Source organism: Mesitornis unicolor, unplaced genomic scaffold (assembly GCF_000695765.1).
Source record: "Mesitornis unicolor isolate BGI_N332 unplaced genomic scaffold, ASM69576v1 scaffold43634, whole genome shotgun sequence".
Taxonomy (NCBI): Eukaryota; Metazoa; Chordata; class Aves; order Mesitornithiformes; family Mesitornithidae; genus Mesitornis; species Mesitornis unicolor.
In genome coordinates, this window is record NW_010182928.1 from 1 (window position 1) to 17,612 (window position 17,612).

Sequence of the window (17,612 nt, forward strand, 5' to 3'; positions counted from 1 at the left end):
GCAGAGCGGGAGCTTGTGTCCCTGCAGCCGTGTCGGAGGCCCGAGAGGCCGTGGGGGAAGCTGAACCCCTCGGTGCCTGACAATGCCAGCCCTCGGCGCTGTTTCTTCCCCACAGGGGCACTGAAGAAGAGGAGCAGCCGCAGCCGGAGGCTGTCTCCACTGATGGACACGGTGAGTGCTCCCCCCTCACCGGCCTGGTGTCTGTCGCTCCGGGTCACACAGGCCCTGGGCCTGGCTAGCTTCAGTGTTAGAAGTCCTTCCAGAGCCCTGCATCTACTTGAACCCACCTTCCCCCCCCCTTTTTCCTCTCACTTTCCTCATCAGTGTTAGTGTGGAGTTGTGCTATGGTAACCAAGGCCAGCAATGAAACGTCTCTGGGCCTTACCAAGACGTGATGAATGTCACTTGTCAGTGAAGGGGAGGTTGGCTCGGGAGAACTTTCTTCTGTAGTGACTCCCATCCATCCTGGATCTTCAGGGCTTTTGGCAAGCCTGCCTGCATCCTCTGTGTAGCTGCTGTGAAAGTGTGGCCAAAATACCCACTACACCATTCAGTGGGTTCAGTTTCCTTCTGTGGCACCTGGAAATGTAAGTTACTGTAGAGAAAAATGGAGAAGATACAGGTTTGGACCTTCTGATACATCTTCTACTCTTGCAGAGAACAGGCCTTCACCCAAGGAGCTGGAGGAGCTGGAACTGTTGAACAGGGCCTTAGAGAAGGCACTGAAAGTCAGGAAAAGCATCTTGAAAACTCCACTAGAGTCCCAGGGAGCTACAAGTGAGGGACCTGCTCCCAGGAATACTCAAGAGCAGCAATTGTCTGTATCTGTTGAGAATGTTCCTGTGACCACAAAGATGAGAACAGTAAGCAAAAAGCCTGCCTCTTTGAAGAAGCCCTCTCCATACAAGCTGAGAGCCCCTTATAGGACTGACCCAGATGTGAAAAAGCCACAAAGGAAAGCACCAGCCAGATGTGTTTCTCAAGGTCCCAGGACAGCTGGAAATTGTTCCTCAAAAGTGGTGGCTTGCAAACAAGGAAGGAGTTATAGGACAGCAATTAGTGCCCATGGCAGAGAGGCTTGTGTTCCAGCTGAACCCCAAAAGGCACCTGGCTTGTCGAGATCCACCCTGGAGGAGCAGCAAAGCTTTCCTGTAGGGGATGTAGCTGAGAGAAGGAACTCTGTAGCTGCTGGCAAGCAGTTATTTGATGCAGGGAAGAAAAGTTGTGGTGCCCTGGGAGAGTCCAGCAAAAAGGAGGATCCTACAACTGAAGGTGCATTGGGACGGAGCACCACACCTTGGACAGTCACCCTCCAGGAAAAGGGGTAAGTGCTGAGGGATGAGCACCTCTTGTTCTGCTTGGCATTGAGTAGCGCATCTGCACAGCCCGGTCCCTTCGACTGTTCTGTAGGGCCCAGCTGGGTTTCCCCACTTCTCAGGTCCTTCTCAAGAGGAAAGATCCTTGACAGTTTAAAAGCTTTTATTGTGATTGAATAAGTGTTTTTATTTGAAGGGCTTACTCTTGGATGGCTGGGACTTTGAAAGCCTTTTAATTAAGACTTTTTGTATTTCATGGCCCCTTGTGACTGTTTTAGGAGACTGTCTCTGTAGAGCTTTTTTGAGCCTTAGTTTTCCTCTGAGTCCCCTTTCTATTATAGTGTATTGATTTTTTTTTAATTATTTTTTTATGCATTGATAATACATAATGCATGACTTCTCTCTCTCTCTCTCTTTCTTATATGCCCACTGCTGTTTGGAGAGATGGCATCTGGTTTAATACTGTTCCCTTTAACCTGTAAGATACTGCCTGTGTAACTACACAAATCAGTATTGACTAAAATGCAGTTGTTTCAAGTGTTTGGTATAGGAAAAAATATGAAGTGGATATTGCTGGGGTTCTCTGTGGAAAAGTTGCAAAATAATACTTAGGAGATTGGCTTTGCATTCAGACCAGTCTTTCTTGTTTAAGTAATTTCTATACTCTTTTCTGTGGGCTCTTTGCTCTAAAGAAAGTTATGTTCAGATCTGGTATGTGCCCATCCCTGGAAATTTTTGAGAAATCCTTCTCAGCTGCCACAACCCAACTCCTGTGTTTGTGCAGGGAGGAGATTACCACTGTTCATGTGGTGTTGGAACAGACACAGGACACTGAGTGACAGTTGCTGCAGGAACAGGAATCTGGATTCAAATGTTTATTTAAAATCCCAACCTTGGTCTTGGGTTCGTAGTTTGCGTGTGACCAACTGTAACTGCCAACCCACATGTGTTTGCAATAACAAGTTAGGATTAAGGCGGTATTCCCAGTGGAAGCTGAAGTGTCCCTTTCCCATTTCTTTGTGTGTGATACAGTGCTAAGCAAAGCTGCCCTGTTGGGCACAGGTGTGGCAGCATGGAGAGGTTTGCTTGCACTCGTGTTTGTAGCAATCAGCTTCCTTGAAGATGTTACCTCCATGTCTGGTCAAGGCTTGGCTCCCACCTTCTCAACGTGGCGGAGCCCTGGATGAGTGGTGGAAGGATGTGGGAGCTTTCCCTAGTCAGTGCAGTGGTGCTTGTGGAAATGAATGAGCAGGCTGATCCTCCTTCCTTGAGAACAGGCTGAAGGCCATAGTGGATTCAGTGTCCAGGGTTGTTGACATCTTCTGTTACAGCTAAATTAATTTCAAATTTAGAGAAAATGACATTTTTCTCTATTTGAAGACAAGGATCCACTGCTCTCTGACAGTCAGAATTGATGTTTCTCTTGTTTTGCAGATGCCAGCTGAAGCTACCCCTTCCCTACAGGAAAGGGAATTGATGTTTCCCTTGTTTTGCAGTAATTGATGTTTCTCTTGTTTTGCAGATGCCAGCTGAAGCTACCCCTTCCCTACAGGAAAGCCTATTCCAGGAACTCCAGGTAAGCCCAGCCTGATCAGTCCCATCCACAATTACCCTCTGCTTAAGGGCTGTGAGGAGGGGTTGGATGGGGGGAGACCTGGCTGGTTTGTGGGTCCCAGGGAGGCGTTGACCCCACAACGTGTGGGGCCCGAACTCAGAGCAGGAGTGGTCTGATACAGCATCTCTCTGTGAGGCTGTTTCTGAGGGTAGGTGTTTTCATGTTACTCTAGCTACCAGTGTCATGATTGTTTTCAGATTGCTAATTCCTGTTAATCCCTAAATTGTAAAGGTACTGGAGTGCTTTCATCATGGGATTAATTGTGCTGCAGAAGCCTCTGCTGTCACCAGATACTTGTTGAAGACAGGAAGCCTTGTGGGGTGGGTGCCTGTGTACCCTGTGCAATGACAGTGTTTCCCAACTGGCTGCTGTCCTGAGTGGCTCTGCTGGGATGCCTCTCTAACCTGGAATCACCATGGCTGGGTGTGCTGGAGGAGGATTCCTTGCTGATGAACTCTCTTAAATAGAGCCAATTACAGTGTTACTGCACCCATTGTGCAGGTGGTTGGGTTTCTGGTGAACTTGGAGTCCATTCTCCAGTCCTCTGGAAGGAATCTCCCACCATTTCCTTTGGGAAATCTTGCCATAATTCAGTAGATTTCTCATTATGTGGTTTGTCCAGATACTAAGTTTAAACCCTTTCTTAAATCTAGCTATAGCTCCTTGTGCTACTCTCAAGAGCTCCTCTTGCAAACTGTCATTTATCAGACACCAATTTGTTAGTCACCCTTCAGCAAGTTGTAAAGACTTGGTTCCCTTAATTTTCACTTGCAAATGGAGCCTTTCAGCATCCTAATCACTCTGGTGTAATTTTACACTCTTTATTATTACTTTCAACTCAATGACAGATTGAAAATCACCTTTGCTTAAAGATCCAATATATAGAGAGAATGCATCTTGCCTGGAAACTTCTGTTCCATTAACCTTGCTATTTCTTTGCTTAATGTGTTTTTGGAAACTGCAGTTTCTATCATGATTTAAAAGATCTATTTGAATGGAGAGAAGACATACACACTTGGGTTACAGTCGTGCACTACAGAACTATTTTAAACTTCATCCTGATGGCTCTTATTTACTCTGGCAGGTTTTGGGAGACTGGCTGAGATGCATCGGCTCTTTCAAGCAGTCCTTTACTTAAACGATATTATGGGACTGTGCATTGGTAGGGATGTTGAAGTCTGTAAGTGAAATGCATCTCTCTGGCGGTGCTCTTACTTGTGTAACACTTTCTTTTAAAAACTGAACTCTGATACAGGGTCCTGTTGGGCTTACTTATGATATTGTTCTTAAACCTCTGTGTTTTGCATCCCTGATAATGATGCACTGCTCTCATGCTTCTTGGAAAACACTACTTCGTTCTAAAAAAAGCATTAAAGGAAAGTCTTGAGGAAGTTTGGCATATAAAGGAATTACTGTGGTAAAAGCTAGCCTGAGAATTTGTCCTGTCTGCTCTGTTGTTTTGTACACATTTACTAACAGAGTAAATGTACAGAAATGCAAATGACTTACCACTGAAGAAAGGAAGGGAAGATTTGTTGTTTCCTATGGGATAAAAACATAGGTAGGGTGATACAACAGAATTAGTAATGTGCTGCAAGTTCACATTCTGCTTATAGAAATATGTTGTGTCTCTGCTGATGGCTGTAATCCTTCCCCTCAGTACAAGTTGAGAGAAGTACCCTAGGTGTTCTGCGGTGTCTAATGTTTTCTGCAGAGCATCCTTGATCTACTAACAACTGTCAAAAATGAGAGTGGAACGGCTAGCAAATAACCTGTAAAAGAAGGGTGAGGAATGCACCTGTATTTGAAGCACTGATACTGTAACAATACTAGCAACTGTCATGGTGTGTCAGCTCAGTGTGAGTGCTGTCTGGTACAAAGGAGCACAACTCATCCACCTCTTGCCCCTTTTGAATTTTCAGGGCATGGGAGAGATGTCATCTCTGCCAGACAAGTGCAGATGCAGCAGCTGCAAGGAACCATTTTATGGAGAGGATCCAGACAACTGTATCCTTTCTCAGCTCGCCGCCTCCTTCCATGGGCAAGTGGTGCGATACAGCAGGGACTGGGTGCACTCACTCTGCAGCATGCTCCCATCTGGAGAGAGTTATGCCTACAGCACCAGGAGTTCAAGCTGGGTCTCTAGAAAGTGGTTTTATTTTTCATAGTGCAGCTCTTGAGCAGTCATAAAACTTCTGATCAGGACCAACAAGGCAGCAAGGCAGACATGCCATACACAGCTGTGTTGTCCCCACCTTATTCCTGTGATGCCACTTCACAGCCTGTTGTCCTCTGCCTCTGCCCCTGATTCCAGCTGGCCAGGGCTTGGGTTAGGACACAGAGCTAGTGGTGTGAAAACCTTCCTTAAGCTGCTGCTGTTTGAGTTCCGTTCACCGATGCCGGCCGTCAGTCCTGCAGAGATAGAGGAGGAATTGAAAGTCCTCCGGGATGTCCCCTCCCTTCTGAGCCAGTATGTGGAGACTGAGCCTGCAGGTAAGGAGAAAAGAAATGGAGGGGCAGAGGAGGATGACTTCAGTGAGTTCCAGTCCCATGTGCCTTGTGTTCTGGCATGTGCTGGCCATGAAGAACAGGAGCATTCTCTGCCTAAAATGAGGGCAGATGAACCCAAGGCCACTCTAGAAACTGGTATTTGCGGAGGGAGGCTTTCAGTATGCTCATGCCTGCTGGTTTTCCTCTGCTTCTCTTCTAGATCACCCCACTCTGCAAAGAGAGTATGAAAGCCTTCTAACCTTGGAGGGTTTGCAAACCACAGTTTCCCAGTGCCTGCAGAAACTGCACCTTCTGCGAGCAGGTGAGCCAGTCCCTGTTTTTTTAGTTGGGTATGACTGTGGCCAGCTGTGCTTGAACAGTAGTTTGCCATCTGTGCACAGAATACTGTGGACCAATGTATTTTTCCTTCTGATTACTCTTAATGGTAATGTAGCATGTAAAATAGTAATTTTACATGCTACATTGGTATTTTACATGCTACATTTTGCAAAGCTGTGGTATCTGTTTGCCATCATCTGCATTTAGAAGAGGCTCGGGACTTTTAACTGCTGTGATTCAGGAGGGCTGGTGAGGGAGCTGTTGAGAGGTGGGGGAAACTGCATGCCATAGCTTAAGATGTCCTGACTGTGCCATGTGTGAGGAGCTCACCCTGACTAACACAATGTCATTAGTCATTCATTTCTAGGAACAGTAAGTAGATCACAAATTCTGCAAGTACTGATTTGTATGTTTCTGCCTCCTGCCAATTCTTCTACCCTGGCAGCTGTCGAGTCCCAGATGAGGCTGCGCCCAGACTGTGCTGGGGATGTAGGAAGCTGCTCTCCAGCCTGTGTCCCTCCCAGGGGACAGATGTATGACAGAGCAGATGTGCTGGCTGTGCCTCTCCTTTGTTACTCCAGTTTCCAGGAGCTGAGGGACCTGTTTGCCTTGAAGCTCCAAGTGTCAATGCTGCACCAAGAAATTGCCTTACAAAAGGTGAGTCTTAGTGTCAATGCTCTTGAGGTAATTGGTCAAGAAAGGGGCAATTTTGAGGCAACAACTGATACATGGGGAAGGAGCAGCACACTGCTAAGTCTCCCGGAGGTGTTTCTATGTTTATGCTTCATGTCTGAGACCCATCAGTTCCTTGCTTGCTTTGTAGATGACCAGACTTTTTATATTAAGGCCAGAGCAGAGTCCTTTAAATGTCTGACTCTCTCCTGATAAGATTGGTTTTTAGCTACTCTTTCAGAGTTTGGTGGTGGAGGATGATGTTGGTAATGCTTGGAGATCCCTTGTGGCAGCCCTTTACAATCCTATCAGGCCGCTCAGTCTGTCATTCTCTCCAGTGTGACCTCTGGTTAGTGAACTCTGCTGTCTGTTCCTTTCCTGTTAAATCTCAAACCAGAGTCTTGACTTTACTGTTCTAAGACTGCCTGTAAGATCATGATAGCAGGTCAGTCTCTCCACCAGCCTGAGCAGAGTACTTGCTGCACAGAGATAATTTTTTTCTTCTCAACCAACAGCAGCAAAGGGCAGAGAAGGTCTGTGAAATAACATGTACTCCTTTGACCTAACCTTTGCTGTTGACCTGAATGATGGAAGCTTTGGAAAAGCCATTTTTTGTAAGCCAGGGAAGAGTTTCTCATAACTGGCAGCACTCTTCCCTCTAGCTGAAGATAGATTGCTGCCTGTCTCCAAATGGAACTTTAGTGCTATAATGCTGAATTATGGGTTGTGAGGTTTCTGATTTTTATCTGCCCAAAACTAAGTGGTAACCAAAGTCTGCTGCCTGATGCTCTGTTGATTGACTCAGTTTCCTCTGCATATGTATCTAAATAGGTGCTTTGTCCTGGGTGAGTTCTGATATCTGAAGCAGCTCTGTGCAGAACATGCAAGATAAGTGAAATTCACTTGGGTGAAGTGAATGAACTCAGTACAAGATAACCTGGGATAGGGTATTTCTGGGCCAAGCCTATGCAGTACCTTTCCATGGAGGAATGCCAGGAATCGTTAAAAAATTCTGGTAGCTCTTAGCTTGCCTTTGGTTGTGAAGGCCCATTTCCACTGTTCTTATCCACCAGGAGCAGACCAGGCAGATGGAAGAGAAGGGTCTCTCTAGGGAAGTGGAGCAGTGTAGTGCCCCTTCATGTGCCAGCTTTCCCCTTAGGTAGCTTTCATGTCTGCAGCTCTTAACTCTTCCCAGATAAAAGCCACTGTGTCCTGTTTCCCTGTCCTTGTGCAGAGATGTATGGAGAACAGGAAAGGGAATCCCCAGCAGATACCCCGTGCTCTGTTCTGTTTGGCTCTTCCTTTGTCTCCACTGCTGAAAAGTGCTTTGAGGGAGGTCCCTGACACGTGCAATTCATTGTCCACCCTTTTCCTAGGAAGGCAGTGTGTACAGTAGGCTGTGTGCTTTTTAATGTGCAGGCTGATCAGACTGCATTAGCTGATGCTAATGAAAAAAAAAAATCCAGGCAAAATATCTTTCTGAACATTAATGCAAGAGTGAGGTACTAAAGGCTGACTTTTGTGCTTTGACTCAAAGTTCAGCTCTGCTCAAGTTGTCAGTCACAGTCATAATCCCAGAGCTTTGAGCTGTAAATTAGGCTGCAACGGGCCAGTGGGTTGTCTGAGAGCATGGACTTGCAATCACGAGGTAGGCCTAATGAACCAGAGGCCAGGTTGGGTAATGTTGGACACCTTTAGCATTCTCAGTTGCTGTGCTGCTGGGGAGGTGTACAGTTTTGTTCTGTTTGGGCTGGCATTGGCCACTTGCCTGTCTGTCTTGGATTAATGTCACCCAACTGGGAGGTGACAGGAATAGACATGAGTAAAGGGTTGAACTTGCTGTTGGGTGAGCGAGCACTTCACTGTGTGGTTGCAGAGATCCTGAATCAACATCAGCTTCTTACAGGGTGCTGATCTCATCCCAGCACTGGGCCATCTCTGCAGTGGAGGGAAAGCAGTATCATTTATCTCACTGCTCTGGGAAAGCTGGGTGGCTGCTGGTGTGCTTCATGAGCAGAGGATGAACAACTCTGCCTTTGTTAAATAAGACAAAAGAAAGCATCTGTCTATCAGTTAACATGTTATTAGTCATACTGCTCTGGTTAGGTTTCACTTGTTATGCAGCTACTTTATTTCGTGGAATCCTGAGAGTGCACACTGACTCTTGATGTGTCTCCTCTCCCTGCCCAGGGCATGATGGCTGAACTCCTGCCTGTCCTGGAGTCCAGGCTCTACCCAGAGGCCTCCACAGCTCAGCTGTATCGGGCGATTTACACGCAGCTCTGTGAAGGAGGAAAGCGATTCCCTGTGCTGGTGAGAGACGAGCTGGCAGACTGATCGAGTAGGAGCCTCCCACTACCTGTTTCCATAACCAGAGACAGTTTTAAGTAATAAATCTTAACTTTTTTACTCTGCTTGTTTGTCCAACTAAATGTTGGAATGGAGAGGGTGTTGGTGTATGGTTTGTTTGAGTTTGTTTTTGGTTTTGTTTCATTTCTTTTAGGTCACTTTTATGACCTGCTAACTCTTGAGGTTTTGTGAAGCCCCTTCAGAGCTTCATGGACCCTGGTTTTGGCTTTTCTTCCAAGGCCTGTCTCACTGGCTAGCTCTACATTCTTGATCGCTTCAGTTGTGACACTGGGCTCCTATATGCAGACAGTGTAGCAGGCAATAAAACATGATTTATACTGATCAGATAGATTCAGTAGAGTGGGGCACAGCCTTTCAGCATCTGAAAATCCAGAGAACCTGATCTGCTGCTTCCCTATTATGCTGTTCACCAGTTGGCATGTAACCAGCATTAGAGTGGTCACTGTTTAACATTCACTGACAGAGTCTTCCTCCACAGCAGCCCAGGCCACATGCAGTAGTGCCTCCTGTGGAACTACTCTGGTTTTTGGGTAACTGCTCTGAGCTGGGCTAGTGCCTGGGCCGTGGTGCAGCTGAAGCAATCCCTCCTCATCAGCCTGTCAGTCACATCACTGCTCAGTTCAGGACCTTTCAGGCAGCTTCCTGCCGAGCTCTTTTGTAAGCTTACACCTAGCCTACAACTGAAATATTTTTGCTCTGTCATCTTATCTGGTGGTTGCGCCTGAGGCAGCAGTCTAAGAAAGGTTGGGCTGTCTGCATTCAGGAGAGATATGGGGGAAATCCAGCTGCAGCAGGAGGGAGCTGGTAACAGTAGATGGCACTCGGTCCTTGGCGTTGCTGCTGCACCGGTGCCGGTAGCTGCTGGAGGACAAGCCTTCCAGGGGGAATAATGCCATGTCCTGCCTGGCTATGGAGAACACAGATTCTGTGGCAATTCTGACTTTGTCACCGTGACAAGGTGGTGACAGCTTTGGTTCCTCCTGCATCTTACATTTTTGCTTGTAATCCCCAAATACCTTGGCATTTCTATGTGATGATTAGAGCCAAGCTTTGCAGTTGTGTGGATTACCTCTGCTGGTGAGCACTTTGCAGTCCATTTAGGGAACGGTCACTGTGTACCATTGGAGTGTTTTTACTGCTTATTACAGCTTGACTCACACTGTATCCCTTAGCTGAACTAGGACTGTTTGCTTGGGGTGCATTTAGCTCTTAGTGCTGACAGTGGTCGTTATTTTTACCTTCTTTTATTAAGGCCAGAGTTAGTTGTCTGAGTTTTCTGAACATTTGATCCTTTCTGACATGCAGAATTCACAGAAAATCATCCAAAGGAGAGGTGAAAGTCAGCATCGCCTACTTTCTCTTTATTTTTTTTTATTGCTTTGCATTCAGTGCTTTGTAGATGGTAGTTGATTTCCCATGGAGTCTGCAGGGTGGGAGTTTGTTACTTTCTTCCGTGCTGCAGCGTGCAGAGGAGTCCTGTGGAGTTTAAAACTGTGTGGTCTGTGGGGGAAACCATGCTGCAGTCAACAGCACTGGAGGATTGCAAGGTATTGATTAAAGGGCTATTTATAGGAGAAAATACTGTCTCTTAAATTAATATGGCCGTTATGCCATGGGCATTAACATCTGCATGTTTGAATTTTAGGGATGACATTTGGTATTGTTCATTATCGTGCCGCTATCCATAACTTCTCTGTAAGCACTGTATGAGTCATGGAGCATCTGCTTCTTTGCGCAGAGCAGTCCGGTGTAAATTGGCAACTTCACTGCTACAGCAAGGACTGCATAGGTGTGAAAGGACTGAAAAAGAGGCACCCCACAAAAATGGGCTTGTTACAAGCTCCTAGCAAACTGACACCGTCGGAGGAGTGCAGAAGGGGAGCAGAGCTCCCAGCGCATTGGCAGGTAGCTAGGTTGCTTTGTGCCTTTGGGTGTAGTGTGGTTTTATTACTCTTCCTACACCGTGAGAGAGATGTTTTATAATTTTCATAAATGTGTAAGACTAAATCATCTGAATGAGTCACTTTTTCAAATTAGTCATGTGCTATAGCATGGATAAAGATTCAATAACAGCTTAATGTGGTGGTTGGGGGGATCTTTTTGTTATAAAATGGGCCATTATTATATAAAGAAATTATGCTGGTACATCGAATTGAGATGAGGAGAAAAGAAACACAAAAGATAGTGTTTGTGGTGTTAGGGAATAGCACTACAAAACTACAGGAAACAGGCAGTGTATTTGGAAAGTGACAGATGATGCCAGTGTTGTGCAGACACAAGCTGAGCCACAGCATGGTGAGGGCCAGGAAGGATTAGCAGCTCTTATTCCTGCTTTGTCCCCAGCAGTGGAGTCTTAAAAGGTCTTTGCTTTTTTCACTACTAAAGGATGTGAAGCTGGATCCCTGGGAGAAGACAGAGGTTCTTAATTTTCTTTCCAGAACCTGTTACTTTAAGCATTTCCATCTGCTACGGTTTGTCTTTTCCACCAGCTTCCTCCTTTCCTTTCCCTCTGCAACTTCTCCACTTACTGTTTTTGTTTTTGCAGATACAGTTGAACACGGGGAAGACATAGGCAGTGCTGCTGTTAGCACACATTGCAGTCAGTGCCCCCTCTTACAAGGTTTCATGTGCACAAGTCATCTTTGGTTAGTTCTGGATGTTCATCGTGTTGAAACCTTCAAGGAGTTTATCCTGCAGATGTTCCCAGCTATGCCACCAAATGCTTGCTATAGCTCTCTTCTTGGGACGTGCAGCGTGTAGAGACTAAACAGTGTGGCTTTAGGGATGTTCTCCATCTAAATCAGAAATAATTCAAGTCTTGGTAAGAAAGAAGATAAATCTCACCAAGAGTGGTGTGGAGGAATGTCTGGCCTCTTCCAACGTTTTTGTGGGGGTCTGGCAGTGTGTGAGCAGTGATGGAGCATGGCTACCTGGGACCTGCTGAAATGATTGCACACACAGCACAAGCTGCAGGAGGAGCTGCCCAGGCCTGGAGCACAGTGTGCTGTTTGGAGGGGCAAAGCCAGCTGAACTGTATGAGGGATATGGGAATTTCATCAACCAGTTTAAGATTGTAAGTGTTGAAGTGAAGGGGAAAAACTCCCAGCTCTCCAGGTAGATGATGAATTTGCTGTTGGTGTTATTTTCCAAATGAGCTTTCTGTGAGCTCCGCAGAGGACATTACTTAATTAGAACACTGTATGTAGTCAAGTCTGAAGCTTGAACACCTGAATCAGCAGCTTGTCAGGCAGTGTGCACTGTTGTGCCAGTGAGGGGTTTCTAGAAAGAGCAATGGTGCTGAAAATGCTGAGACAGAGAGCTTGTATTTGTAGAAGTGTCAGGGGGATCTACAGGTCCTCCAGGCCTATCCTGTTTGTTTGTTTTTCTCCTTAAATCAGTCTCCAAGTTACAGAATTCAGGGTGAGCCTTGGGATTTCCAGCTGAAGCTTTGCTAAGTAATTTTGTCTGCTTCTGATAAATCTGAAACTGATGTTGCTGGTTTCCATGTGAGTGCTAATCACACCGAGGATGCTAAAAGTTGGTAATACACAATGCATAGCACTCCTCCAGACTGTCCCAGGGTGTCTCATTCTCAGTTTACTGTAAGCAGTGAGTGGGAAATGCTTTAACAGCCTTGTGACAGCCAGGGACAGGGGCCAATGCGGATTTTTCTGCAGGCAGGCAGCCAGTTCACAGCTGCGCATTTCCAGTCCTGAGTCTTATCACCAGGTGGGGTCACTAAGAGGCTGGAGCAGATGATGGCTCTTCACTTTTGAGCTGTAAAATGGAGACTGATGTTATTTTGCCTGCTCATTAGCCTGGTTTTGCCACATCTATGCTATGTCGATGCGCTATGTCGAGTAAGGCCTCTGTTTGTTTTAAGCATACACACTGGGACTGGCACAGTTGACACCTGGTTTCACTGGAAGCTTCCTAGTCATCTTTCACTTCCCTTAAAAACCAACTCAGAAAACAAAAGCCCTTGTAATGACTCAGTCTGAAATTAAAACAATTCATTAAATAGGCAATAAAATTTCTATTATCCACCATGCAGATCGAATACTAGTTTTGTAACATCAAAACCGCCACCCAGAAGAAAAGATCCATCATCTTGTTTTTAATGTGTGAAGAAAGAAAGGCTTTAGCGTTGTAATCAAGAAAAATCTATTGCTTGTTAATTAGTCTGAGCCCAGTTAGAAAGAAGAGAGCAGGAAGCAGTATGCCATGTATGCCAGGGCATAAAGAGCTGGTAATAGGAGGGAAAAAAAAAATTAAAAGTGAGTTTTGAACTGTAATTTCAGAAGGCAAGAAATTACAGCAGTGGGCTATTTAGGCACATGAACAGAGATGTTTGACTTATTTTTAGATAGAACAAGAAAGATAATCAGTGGTTCTGGAGTTTGGATAGGAAAAAGCAAATAGGAGCAAGCTCTGAGTCAGTGGAGGAGGCTGACCTCAGAGAAAAACTCATCTGAAACCTGCCCTCCTGGTTTGAGAACAGCAGCTCCCAGCTGTGCTAATGCTGCTGGTCAGGCTTTTTCCAGCCCTTGCATGTTATAGTGGGGAACAATTTATTAGTCTCATTTTGTCTCCAGTTGAAGAAGTAAACAAGTGAGACTTAACATGGGTTCAGGTCAGTAAGACTTCAGAGTGGGATTGTTCTGTGCACCACAAATGAAACTGCATTGTAAATTACATAGTGCTGCACCTCTGTGACACCTCATCATCCTTTTTTTTCCCTCTACTTAAACTGTTGCACCACATCTGTTAATGCAGCCGGCACAGCCTTTTAGCTGTGGACTTTAGGAAAGTGCATTACTTGAGGATCTTGCCCCCTTTTTTTGCTTTGGATTCTAAATTTCAGAATATACACCACTTTTCTCTTTTGAGAATAGTCTCTTACCGGATGTATTAGCAGTAAATCTTGCTTTTGAAACTGTTGGACGGCTTATTGCCAGCATGCAAGGTGATGGGCATCTGCAGTTCTCACAGCTTGCAGGAGAAATTGGGTATTTGATACCAGTCAGGCACATGAACAGACAGGAGAGAGCAAAAGAATGATAATTAAAACAAACAAACAAAAAAACCTTCCAATAACCCCAAGCACAAAATAACTACCCTTAAAATTTAATGAAACCATAAATAGTCTGCAGTGCTTTAATTATGGTTGTGTGCTGGCTGCATAATGGGACAGAACTCAAACTACTGGATGTGAGGGTGTATCAGGCAGAGTATTTTTTAGAATTTAACAAGTTTGGCCTCAATATAAATTTACACTTAACCATGTGTTTCCATAAGCCTGGAAGGCTCACTTTTAGTGTCATTAGGAGACTTGGGGTGGTTGGCAAAATCCTTGCAACTATTATCAATCTTAACTGCCTGGTTTTGTCTAGGAATAAATGGTGTTTGTCAGGACCCATCACTACTCTGTTCTGGAGTCTTCTCCTTGAGGGTGACAAAGCTCTTGGCAGTGATCACGTTGTCCTTGCAAATGCAAACCCACTGGATTTAATGGACTTGTTTGAATGAAAAAAATATTAATGAGTTGAAGTGTACATGAGTAAGTCTCTCTCGCAGCACATGAGTGACACGGTCTCCATTTATAGAGAGGAATTTAGAGTTTTGCTTATGACAATGCAAATAGCGCTATTTTGTGGGTTTTAAAAATGCATTAACTACAGTAAAATAGCTTTTTCCAATGTATTAGGTGCTTTTTTTTCCTCTGCTAGCCTTAGAACTACTGTGCACGCCCTATGAGTCATAAGCTCTGCTGCCACCTCATCCAGCTCTCCTGGCAGTGTCTACCCAAGGCTGGCCATGCGTGAGTGTCCAGAGCATCTTTGGTGCCAGAGGACATCAACAAAGCTGCTGTGCATCAGCTTTTCTCCTAGTTAGCAGTTTTCCCCTGTTTCTGCATCGTACCTCATTTTCAGTATAGTTTGTGTTGGGTATGTGCTGTGGGGCACTCAGCTGATGGGCAAGGAGCAGCAGAAGACGCGAAGGGAGGTCTGTACGTGCTCAGCCTGCACCAACGCTGCACCGTGCTGGGGAGGAGCATCGCTGCTGCCGGGCGGATGATACAATAATTCCTTTCCATCTGCTCCTATCTATATATGAACCCACAGGAAAGCATCCTTCTTGCAAGATGCATGAAGCTCTAATTTCAAAAGCCGTCCCCGTTTCCGAAGTTCCTCTGGCAGCCTGGCGCTGGCTTCCCTGCCTGTGCTGAGCAGCCAGTGCCGGGAGATGCTCCGGTGGGACTCGCCATGTGGTGTAATGACACAGACCCAAAATAGCAGGGCGATGTCACCTAGCACCCTGTCACCATCACAGAAGTCTTTGTTGGAGTGGATCAAGGTGACACTGCGCTGCTATTTTCAGACCCACACTTCCTGATGGCTGTTGCAGCTTTCTTCCTCCACTTTATTTTCTTTCCTTTCGCTGAATCATAGACCTGCAAAGTACTTCTTAGGTCACTAGAATCCAAGATTGTGCCTTCTGATTTATTTTGCTGCCTATTTTCCAGCTTTACATGGCACGCAGCAACTTAAAATGGACTGAGAGGCCACCTGTGCTTCCTTAATGAAGCTTTCCTGCTGTGCCAGGAGTTTCTTCCCTGCTCTTTATCTTAAAATTAATGGAGCTGCTCCAAACTTAACGCTGTCTTTGCTGGGGTTGTTTTGTGGTGCTCTGGTGTGATGACGAGCACTGAGTGGTTTTGGAGCGTGTGCCTTGCACTGCCTGTGCCAGAGTCAACTGTGTCCCCTGGCACCACCACTGCCTCTAAATACAGATGTCACTGTTTTCTCTTCTTTGTAATTCTTCATTCCCTCTTGAGTTTCCAACACTTGTGGGGATATCTTAGTTCATATAAACAACTGTGGGTGTTTTACAGCTCCTCTGTGTGATAAGTCAGCGTGTGGGGGCTGTTGGTGTTCAGTTTTTAAAGCAGTGAGGGTCACTTGCTGGGAGCACACCTCTCATGGACATAGGGGCTGCTTTTTGCTGGATTTCTACTACTTGGTCCCCAGGATATTTGCCTATGTACCCCAAAATGAGAAACAGTGTGGGCATGTGTGAGTGTTGTTTCTTTGGCTAACAAAGGAATATATATGAATTGTATAACGGAGATTATATTTGATTACCTTTTGCCCAAAGGTGTTATTTGCCTTAAGCTATGTTTTCTGTTCTTGTTTTCAGGCTCATTACTTTCTAGTTTCTTGGGGGGGGAGAAAGCATAATTCCTTCATTTACAAACTCTTTCTTTCACACAGTCCTCCAGGATGGAGGAGGCGTAGAGCATCCCGGGAGTGACAGGACCTGCACAGCAGGGAGTGTGTGCGGAGGTGATGAGCTATGTGTGGTGAAGCCACATGCAGAGCAAGCAGCATGTGGGTCTCTCTGCATCCCTGCCGCCTTTTATTTTAGCATTTCCATGTGGTCTCCAAATTATTTTGGCTTGGTAACATCTGTTTTGAGAAGTCAGTGTTACTGTCTGGTTACCCATGTAATTATGGATTCCCATCATATAACACCTTCCTCCTGGCCCAGCGCTGGGCATTGGGTGCCAAGGGATATGAATCATCTCTCGCACCTTGTTCCTCCTGGGTCTCCCTGGTGTGATGGTCAGCATTGTATTTGGTTTTGGGCTTTCTTACTTCAAAATGGGGTAATTAATCGGTTTTGGAGGGATGCTGGGTTCCTTATCCTTTCTCACTTCAACTGTTTACATCCTAGGAATCTGGATTTCTTGCTCAAAGCATGAGCTTTCCATCGCCCACTGAAGCCATTAACCCTCTCTGCTCTTTTCACAAGCCTCTTAAGCAGAAGTTTCAGTTTCCAAGTGGCTTTTCCTTCCCGCAGCCCTGAGAGCTTCTTCCCTGTCTGAAGGTGCTGCAGTTGGGCTCTGGGCAACATCCCTGCTGCAGGGAGAGCTGCTGCTGCCTCATCCATCACCTGGACAGGTCACCACAGCCCATGGGTCTGGGGGGGGGTGTGGGGGGGGGTGGCATCCATCTCTGCTCCTGCAATGTGACTCATCCAGTCCCAGCTGTGCTTTTCTCTCCTCCTGTGGGAAGAGGGAGGAGGATGCACGCAAGTCTCTATTTCTGCTATGAAAATTACCCCCTTGCATGAGCTGCAGGAGAAGGGGAATGGAGGGAAGGAGCTGAGGGCTCGGGTGGAGGAGCCCATCAGCCCCACCGAGGGGGGGAAATTCGGTGCCCAAGAAAAATGGACTCACGCTGTGCGGCCCAACCTGAAGCCTCCTCTTCTCTCCCTTAGCATGCCTAGAGCTTTTATAGAAACCCACTGCAAATTCAGTGCTTTGCCAAAATTTGGCCTCTTTGAATGGAGAAAGGCAAGTTCTTCCAGCTGCTTCCTACATGTGAGTGTGGGAAACTTCCTGAAGATGATGACCCCATTCCAGCCTTGTGCAGGGCTGTCTGGGTCCTGCTGGGGCTTTTTGCTTTTCCAGTCAAACATGAAGGCAAAGTCTGCCCGGCTCCATGATATACAGCCCTGCACACCTGCTGTTTCAGTACTTAAAGAACAAATTTATTTTAAACCTGGAGTTTTAGAGGGTTCTTGGTTGGTCATGCAGGCAATGCTGCCTGCTGCTGCTTTGGATACACGATCTGGTGAGCTGCATCTTGGTGTAGATACAGAGAAGTTTGATATATGCATGTGTATGTGTACATATCTTTTTTTTACCCCTGTATAATTTGAAGGAAGTCTTAACACAGTAGCAGGTGCAATAGTTTGTACCAAAGCAGGAGAGGCACAGGGTTACTACAGAGGGATCACATCAG

General features: G+C 45.9%; 1 protein-coding gene across 1 annotated transcript; it reads left to right on the plus strand.

The window, feature by feature from the left end:
- Nucleotides 1–115: 115 nt before the first annotated feature.
- LOC104540207 (chromosome unknown open reading frame, human C16orf59) lies at nt 116–8,769 on the plus strand (the record flags this gene model as incomplete). Its single annotated transcript, XM_010183948.1, has 7 exons — nt 116–171; nt 658–817; nt 2,839–2,892; nt 5,246–5,424; nt 5,642–5,743; nt 6,206–6,417; nt 8,623–8,769. Coding segments are annotated over 7 exons (910 nt in total), but the record flags the coding sequence as incomplete, so codon positions are not given.
- Nucleotides 8,770–17,612: the final 8,843 nt, after the last annotated feature.